Source organism: Gossypium raimondii, chromosome 8, assembly GCF_025698545.1.
Source record: "Gossypium raimondii isolate GPD5lz chromosome 8, ASM2569854v1, whole genome shotgun sequence".
NCBI lineage: Eukaryota > Viridiplantae > Streptophyta > Magnoliopsida > Malvales > Malvaceae > Gossypium > Gossypium raimondii.
The window spans coordinates 30,402,142-30,411,444 of record NC_068572.1 but is presented as its reverse complement, the minus strand read 5'-3'; the positions used below and the strand labels follow the sequence as shown (position 1 = coordinate 30,411,444).

General features: G+C 30.2%; 1 protein-coding gene across 6 annotated transcripts; it reads left to right on the top strand.

Moving 5' to 3' along the window:
- The first annotated feature begins 1,396 nt into the window (after positions 1–1,396).
- Positions 1,397–5,514, top strand: LOC105791204 (60S ribosomal protein L5). Of its 6 annotated transcripts, none has more exons than XM_052635063.1 (9): positions 1,397–2,166; positions 2,574–2,686; positions 3,118–3,187; positions 3,265–3,356; positions 3,587–3,713; positions 4,134–4,204; positions 4,464–4,490; positions 5,025–5,090; positions 5,238–5,514. In XM_052635063.1, the coding sequence occupies exons 2-6, from the start codon at positions 2,627–2,629 to the stop codon at positions 4,151–4,153; spliced, it is 369 nt and encodes a 122-aa protein (XP_052491023.1). In that variant the 5' UTR covers positions 1,397–2,166; positions 2,574–2,626; the 3' UTR covers positions 4,154–4,204; positions 4,464–4,490; positions 5,025–5,090; positions 5,238–5,514. The 6 variants fall into 6 exon arrangements, with proteins under 6 accessions (XP_052491023.1, XP_052491021.1, XP_052491024.1 ...); XM_052635061.1 differs by having other exon boundaries at positions 4,461–4,490; XM_052635064.1 differs by lacking the exon at positions 4,464–4,490 and having other exon boundaries at positions 5,025–5,126; positions 5,260–5,514.
- Positions 5,515–9,303: the final 3,789 nt, after the last annotated feature.

The window sequence follows — 9,303 nt, the reverse complement described above, 5'->3', positions numbered from 1 at the left end:
ACCTAGCTTTTGGGGCTTTAGCGGCGTTTTTAAAAAAGCGTCGCTAATGCTCTATTTTTAGCGGCGTTTTCCAATAAGCGCCGCTAATGCTCGGGTCTTTAGCTGGGACTTTTTCGGCGCTTTTTCAACAGCACCGCTAATGCTCTATTTTTAATTGAATATTTAAAATCTTCAAAAAAAATAGTGTCACGTAGAAATAATTTGAAATAAAAAACATAGAAAAATATTTGTTAAAAATGAAAAAAAATTAAAATACTATTATTTAAAATAATTTTAAAGTTTTTTTGGTACATTACTAATTGTTTTTAATCTATATATTAAATAAATTTTATATAATCGTAAAAGAGATAGTATTAATTTTAAAATATTGAATTAATTATCACTATAGTTTAGCGTTTTTGGTTTAGGGTATATAGTTTAGAGTTTAAGGTTTAGGTGTTACCATTTTAAGGTTTATAGATTATGGGTTTAGAGATTATGATTCATGGTTTAAGGGTTAGGGTTAAGGATTTAGGGTTTATTATTTGCATTTTAAGGTTTAGGGTTTAGAGGATAAAGAATAGGGTTAGGGTTTAGGGTTTAGATTAATTAGTATTTTTAATTTATATATTAAGTAATTTCTTATATATTTGTAAAAGAAATAATTTTAATTTTAATATATTAAAATTATGATTATAATTAAATTATTTAAGAGATAATAGATAAACTTTATATATATTAAATGATTTAGGATTTAAGGTTTACTTGAGATTTGTTAAATGATGAAATTTTATACAATCAATTAATACTTTTATATTTAAAAATATTTAATCTAAACCATTTGATATATTTAAAATTAGATTAAAAATATTGATAAAATAAATAAATAAAAAGTAACATATTGATATGGATAGGTAACTATCTATTTTGGATAGGACCAAATTATAACAAATAAAATGAAATACAAAAATTAAAATAATTCTAGATCGAACTTCTAGCAAAATAATTAAAAATGGAGATTAGATCGAAAAGAATAATTTAAAATCATGATTAACGTCTCAATCTTTAATAGAAATTTGATATCCGAGAGATTGATTGTTTATATTGGATAATTCTAAGTTAATAATTAATTACAATCATTTAATCATTTATTTTTTATTAAAATATATTATATTTATTTTGAAAGTAGTTGTTTTTTATAAAATCCAATTTATAAAAATTAGTAATAATAAATATTTTATAAAATCGTTTAATTAATAATTTTAACAACAAAATAAATTATTTTTAGTAGAGCAAAATGACATCGTTTTGTTTAAAATGAAATAAGTTTTTATGGCGTTTTTTATAAAAACACCGAAAAAAATTATTTTATTTTTAAAAAAATCACTTAGTTTTATCCAAATTTTCTCCCTAAACCCCTAAAATTTCCCCCTAAAATCGGTTTCCTCAAAACACCTAATTCTTACTGAGCAAGCCAAAATGGGGTTTCACGGTCTATGGGAACTGCTAGCTCCCGTCGGGGGCCGCGTGTCCGTCGAAACCCTAGCCGGAAAGAAACTCGCCATCGATGAATTCTGAAGTGGGCCTATTGTCGTTGAGGAACAATCGTTGCACCTTCTCCTTCTTCTCGTTTCGCTGCTAATTCGCTGAATCGTTGTTGCCTTTGGTTGCCAGGCTTTGACAAATCCAGATCAACCAGACTTCCTCACACTCAGAGATCCAAAGCTTTTATTGAAGGCAAGTGAAAAAAAGGATATAAACGAGGTGATGATGGCAGCGGATGCGAGCTCGATGAGAGGAGGTGGAACAACGTCATTTGCGTCGTCTCCGTCGTCGAATCTGCTTCCTAATAACCTCCTTCTCCTTACGGCCTTCCTCGCTTTTGCTCTCGCCCAGTTTCTCAAACTCTTTACCAATTGGTTCGTTCTTTCTTAATCTCTGCATTTCCTTTTTGCTTTCATTCTCTCTGTAATCTATCTTCTAATTTCGAGTCTTCCTTGAATTTTCTTTGCCCCTTTTTGCTTTTAAAGTACACCAGTACCACTTTTTATTTTTTTCCTTCGTTTTCACTGGGAATTTCTCTGCCACAAGAGTGGTTGTTTTGGTTTTGCGGAGTTGCAGGGGTTATTCTAGTATTCACCTCGCAAGATTTGAAGCAAAATCCGTTTCCGTGTGATGGCTACTCAGGTATATAGAAACAGAAACCTGTTTTATTGTTTATATGGCTTCTAGTTGCACAGTTTTTTGTATTATGGACTCTAGTTGATTAATTAGATAAGACGGTACAATTTGATTTGATTATCCTTTTTTATGATATGAATTGATTTGATTCGCTACCTTTTTATATATGATTACCAAAACTCTACTACTTGTTTCTCCATTTTGATTGATTAGCTGCTTGATGATAACTTTTGTTGATTTCTTGTTTGCTTTTGGGTACTTTAAAAGATATTGTGCTCCAATATGAATATATATATATAGCAATAAGCACAAGAAATTTGCTGCCCTTCTTCTCCAATTGCAGGAAGCATTTTCATGGGGTAAAAATGTTCACCAAAATATGAATATAATATAAGATATTTTCATTTTTTAAGTGGCTAGGATTGTGAACTCCATTTTCAACAAAACTCAGCTTTAGAAAAAGGAAATGGAGAAGGAAACCCAAGTTCAAATTCCAAGGATGAAGCTGAGTACTCGAGAATTGGAGGTAAGCCAAAATGGGTCTTCTTCATGTTATATTAGAAATAGGGATTTATGATATGATAAGATATTATTTGAGATTTTGATTGTTTTTTTGTTCTTGCAATGGATGCTGCAATATTGGGATTCAAACCCCAAATTTGTTAGATAATATTGCTTAAAATTTATTATATGAAACCAAATTTGTTAGATAATAATGCTGCCCTGAGATTCAAAGTCAGCTGCGAGAAGTTAAAAGGCTTAAGGTTGTAAATTCCTTTTATTGAATAAATTTAGGTAATATTTGGTTGTTAGTCTTTCTTTACTTTTTCACATTCGTAAAATATATTAAACATGTGGTTATGGAAGGAAACATTGTCTTAGATTACTACCAATTATTTTCTTTGTTTATTATATATGCTTTCTTGGTTTTCTAAGTTTGTTAGTTTTATGCTACAGCCTTTCGTTAAAGCTCAAAAGACCAAGGCGTGTTTCAAGAGATATCAAGTTAAGTTCAAGAGAAGGCGAGGTACTATAATTAGGCCTATATCTGTATTGTATCACACTTACTGTTTTGATGTTGTAATAATTGTTTTAATCTTGCAGAGGGCAAGACGGATTATCAGGCCAGGAATCGTCTTATTAATCAGGACAAGAACAAATACAACACCCGAAAATATCGTTTAGTTGCACGATTTGTATCCTATTTCTGACTGATTTTCTTCCCTCATCATTTTGTTTGCATTGTCTATCCCAAGCAGCACTTGTTTCTGTTATTTATGGTGAATAATTTCTGTTTGGGTTGAGGGTATACTATTTAGACATATAGGCTGCTGAATGTGCTGAAATACCTTGGTTAACTCAAAATGTGATTATTTGTTCTTTTAAGGATTGCTAGTTAATACTTTAACCTTAACATATTTATTAGACCAACAAGGATATAATTGCACAAATCATACATGCTAGTATTTCTGGTGATGTAGTTCTTGCAACAGCTTACGGACATGAGCTTCATCGCTATGGATTTGAAGTTGGCCTTACAAATTATGCAGCAGGTGGGATTTACTTTTCTAGATGTTAAGATGATTTTTTTCTTCTGTTTGAGGATATTATCTTATTTAATGACATTTTGAACACAACTTATTGTGTTGGACTCCTTTTGGCTCGCCGAACACTGAAGCAGCTGGAGATGGATGCTGAATACGAGGGCAATGTTGAGGTATGCATTTGCCCTGGTTTCTGAGGTGTGGAGATGGACTCCTATTTTTCCATGCTTTTTGTAATATATAAACACCCCTGTTTCATTGGCTAAATTGCTTGAGGAAAGCACTTAGAGCCATCAAAGATACCACCACTGTTTCATTGGCTAAAGTGAACTGTGATTATAAGGTGGATTTAGCTGTCAAAGATGGTTATTTCAACTATGGCTGTTGCTAATCTTTATTGATTATGCATTTATTATTATTGTTTTGCAGGATTTGGAATGTTGCTATAGTCAAGGCCACAAATCATCATGAACGCCCTGCAAAAGAAAAACACATTAGAGGTGGATACCCACACTCTAATTATAGTGATTCAGCACTTTATGGATTCGTTATTGATTTTGTTTAAAACTGTTCTATAAAGAAAATTTGACTTAAGTTTAGACTTCTATTTTATAGAGCATCTGTCCTTCGTATAGCTGTGAACTTTGATTGACACAAATGCTTTGCCACTTGTCACTATATTCGGAATCAATATTCCATCTCTCATGGCTTCTCTCTCATTCTTGTTTTCGGTACTAATTTACTTTTTTTTTTCAGAAGTTTGCTTTCAATTTGAGCAAATTTAAGGTATTTATTCCTATGTTTCCCTAACTAGTTTTCTTAAAAAAAATCTTCAAATTTTGCCATCGTCATTTATCATATTGAATTTTTAGAATTTTAGTCGCTTGTCATTAATTTCAATGATGCTCTTTGGTTGACTTTTATTTTTATAGTAAATCCTTAAATACGTTTTTGTTACCTAAGTTTTTCACCATTCATCCCTCTTTCTCATATATTCATGCTAGGCTGGAAACTAGAGGAGGTTAACCTTTTATTTCTTTGTAGAAGGATAATACATGCTATATAATGGTTAAGAATGAAAGTAACATCATTAGTATGTTTTTAGAAAACGTTTTAATTTTTTAATTTTTTTATGAAAGTAAAATATTAAAAGTATGCCGATGATGGAATTAGCTTTTATAAATCACTTATGGACTGTTCCGTGATCACATGTCTTGATGATTGATGTTAATATATATATATGGTTTTGCTCTATGAAAATCCTTTTGTTTTCACATGTTGCCATGCTAAACTAGCAGCCCTCTTATCTTAATTTTGCAGTCACTACTCAGAGATAGGCTCTTGCATGAAAGACCTGTTGAAGAGGAGAGACCACCTTCAGTGTCAGTGAGTGAATTAAATCAATTAAGTCACAACTCAGAAGTAAAATATCCATTAGCCTGTTACTTTATTAGAATGTGTTATATTTCCTCAACAATGTCTAATTGGAGTTTATAGTTTGTTTTCACATGTTCCCATGCTAAACTAGCGCAGCCCTCTTATCTTAATTTTGCAGTCACAACTCAGAGATAGGTTCTTGCATGAAAGACCTGTTGAAGAGGAGAGACCACCTTCAGTGCCAGTGAGTGAATTAAATCAATTAAGTCACAACTCAGAAGTAAAATATCCATTAGCCTGTTACTTTATTAGAATGTGTTATATTCCCTCAACAATGTCTAATTGGAGTTTATAGAAGCAATAAACCCATGTAGTAAACAGTGAATGCAGTAAACCCATTTTAGTCTAATTTCAAAGGGTTTTTGAATTTCCATTTTAGTGTATAAATTTTCAAGTTTATTACTGTATCTTTTGAACTTGTGTAATTTTTTGCAATCAATTAGTTGCACTATTTGAACTTGTAATTTTGCTATTTAAATGTTAACTTGATTTTTCAATATTTTGACTAAAAAATATTAATTTATTATGACTAAAAAGTATATATTTAATACTAATTAATTTTTATATTAATAATGTTTGATTAATATTTAATATTTTTAAATGTTTTTAAAAACTAGTGGCCTTTATAAAAAAAGGCGCAACTAAAGGTCATGATCTTTAGTAGCGTTTGTGGGTAAAGCGCCGCTAAAGGTCATGATCTTTAGCAGTGTTTGTGACAAAAGTGTTGCTAAAGATCATGATTTTTAGCGGCGTTTTTTCACATAAACGTCACAAAATTTAGCGGCTTTGTCTATAGTGGTGTTTTAGTTTTAGCGGCGCTTAAAAATGATGCTATAGGCCCAAAAAAACGCCGCTAAAAGTCTATTTTGCTGCAGTGATATCATAAATATTATATTATTTTGACTTTACGTATTATAAAAAAGATATATAACCTAGCATAAGTGTTTCTTCAAACTAAGTTTATATAAGTTTTTATAATTAAAACTACAAACTATTTGAAATGTAAACCTAAAATTATAAGGTTTATGCTAATTATGCAAATAAAAAAAGGTTTCTTATATCATATTATGAGGTATGATATCATTTGAGAGAATAGTGCTAGACACAAGCACTATAGACAGTTCGTGAACCCTTTCATTTGACACATTCAAGGCTTTGAAATGTGGTTGAGAAGAAATTTGTTGTTCTAAAATAATATTTCTCATATTAACAGCATCACATTAGTATAACATAAAAAAATAAGGTAGATCGTATTAACATGTTGCATATTTTATAACTTCAATCATAAGTAGAATTGAGATGATCCATATACTTCAAAGAATACATGGAAGAATGAGATTTTGATAATCTTAATGATGCAAATTCAAATTCGAGATAATGATGAACTCGATTAAGGACTAACAAATGATGATTAGAAGCATATGTTAAATATTAAAGATGGAATAACCCAATAAATATGCACTAGAACAATTAGATAAAATTGCATATGATGTTTATTTTTCTTATTATTTTTATTAGTAATCATATTATCATCTACTTTTTTATACTAACATGATACATATGATAATTTGATTTTAATTTTTGTTACGTGTTTAAAAGTTATCTTTACCACACTAATAATTTTTTAGTAATTAATATTTTTAAAATATATAAATTATGTAACTATGTAATTATAATTCGTACTGCCAAACATGACATAGTGAATTACGATGTAATGACACTCTATCGACCAAACATGTCTAGGGATTTACAAGTCTTTGTAAATATTAGAGAGTGTAATTACTACCTTAGTAATTGCACTTTCATTCAATTACTCTGTGCTGTCCAAATAGGCCCTACATCTTCCTTCATGAAGAGTCAATTACTAACAAATACTAATTAAATAATTTAGATCTAAGACAAATGACCCGCTGTCACGTTACTTTCCATATATTATGCAATGTCGGTGAGAGGATATCATTTACCCTTTATTAGGTTATGAATTCTACTGTTGTGAAATGATGCTACATCATGCAGAAATTGTATACTAAACGTACCAACTTTGGGCTTCTTATCTATTTAAACTCAGGCTTTCATTTACATCAAAGTATACGAGTCATGTATACATAGTCTATTATCCACTCAGGATTAATGTATGTCACACTATAAACGTCACAAGTGAATAGATTCGTAACGAATTTAGTATCTATACTACTTGGGTCCTGTCCGATGTATTATTTGTCTAGTCAGTCATATTTATGTCTCTGTCTTCTAGGAGTCATCCACTTCGATACCTAAGACAATGTATCTTCCCATTTAGACTTGATAAATGACATATTAAATTTTCAATCGATTTACTCAATTCCGATTAAATTAAAAATGTGTTTAGATTATCTACTAATATAAGTTGTATTTTCGAATTACGATCCGACCACGTAATTTCATTTAATATTAGTTTAAACATTAGATAATCAACGATTCAATATTTGCTTTCATTTTGCTTTGTGTGAAGAAACCGTTAAGGACATTATACAAAACATATCAATAATCTTGATGATTTTTATTAAACCAATTTGTTCAAAAATTACAAATATATAGACGGAATCACTACAATTAGGGCACTAAATCCAAACATAACATTTTACCAATTTTTTAAAAATAAAAATAGAATATTTAGTAGAATTTTTTACATATATATATTTTAAAATATTGCGGTAATAACTTCAATTAATTTCATCAATGTTTCTTTCATCGTAGAGAAGGATTTATTGATACTTACTAATAATAAAATATCATTTCCTAAATTGAGCGAATTCATGTGTTTTGCTTTCTATAAAAAAACAATTTTTTAGTATTTTCCGAGACATCAGGAGATACAGAAAATTATTGTACTTTGAAAACTTAATTCACTCAAAAAATATAAGTGACTTATTTCAAGGGATCACAATTAAACATGAGATTTCCAACATTTGAATTTTGAATTTTCTTTTGACAACTGTGTAATTATAAATGTACCAATTTTGGATATGGTAGGGATGCTATAACACGCTCTACGCGTAACTAACTCCCAATTTTTTTTTTTTTTAGGTTTTAACGTAGACTTTAAAATTATCATTTTTAAAGAGGTTTTGAAATTTTTTTTCGAAAAGTCACCGTTCACACCTAGCAAAAAAAAAAAACTTGTGTTTTTCTTAAAGCTCAAAGTTTCATATTTTAATAAAATCGTTAACCTGATTTATTAATTTTTTAATTATTAACAGAAAATTGGTGGCTGCAGTTCTCTTAATCTTTGTTAGCGTTAATATTGCTTTTGTTTAATATGTAAATCTTATGTTATTAGTGTTTGATCTGTTTTTGTTCCGAAATTGTATTCCAAAACTTGTTTTTTAATTCTTGTACTGCTTGTTGTACTGTTAATTTGCTTGGTTAAAAATTTAGGTCCTTTTTACGAAGTGTTCACAAGCTTAAAATGGATCTACTCCAATAATAGATTTTAAATTAGACCCGAAATGAATCTAAGCTTGAAAAATGAATTGGGATTCAAATTTAAAATTGATCAAGTAACCATTAGGCCTTAACAAACTAGGCCACAGAAAATAAAAATCAAGTTCAATTTTGAACAATAAATGGCCCAATTCCAAGTATAGAAAATCTAAATAATCTCATAATTCAATAAAATCAAAGCTCAAAAAACTCGAAATTGTCTAGGCGGACATAATTTGTTGTTAACACTAATCATTTCCAGCTCTATCTTTTGACAAAAGCCTTCAATGTTCTTCGACACCATTTATTGTTGTAAGCTTTTAGATTGTCCACTATTTCACCAAAAATATGTTCAATTCGAAGGGAAAAAACAGGACCAATAAGCAACAAAGAGCGAAACCCCCCAAAAAAAAATCATATTTAAAGTGGAATAAAAACATAACCCAAAATGACATCATCTCACGATATATCATAAGCCGCCTTGGGGGTCAACGAATGAGGTCTAGCCACGTTAGCTGCGAGCTCGCGTCGCCACTTTGCTATCTAACATCGACTTCGTTGTGCTATCAAGGGAAGGACACGTGTTCTCCTTGTGATACAACACATTCGGTGACATAGGGCAAAATTACCGGTGCAGCCGGTAACTCCCTCTCTACCGTTCCCGCTAGGTATATAAGCAGACTTCTTGAAAACTCTCACT

Bases quoted from the DNA above. Each gene is read 5' to 3' on its own strand.
- LOC105791204 (XM_052635064.1), top strand. From the start codon at position 2,627: ATGGAGAAGGAAACCCAAGTTCAAATTCCAAGGATGAAGCTGAGTACT. The intron at 3,357-3,586 runs GTATCCTATTTC...CATATTTATTAG, and splicing joins ATCGTTTAGTTGCACGATTT to ACCAACAAGGATATAATTGC. The intron at 3,714-4,133 runs GTGGGATTTACT...ATTGTTTTGCAG, and splicing joins CCTTACAAATTATGCAGCAG to GATTTGGAATGTTGCTATAG.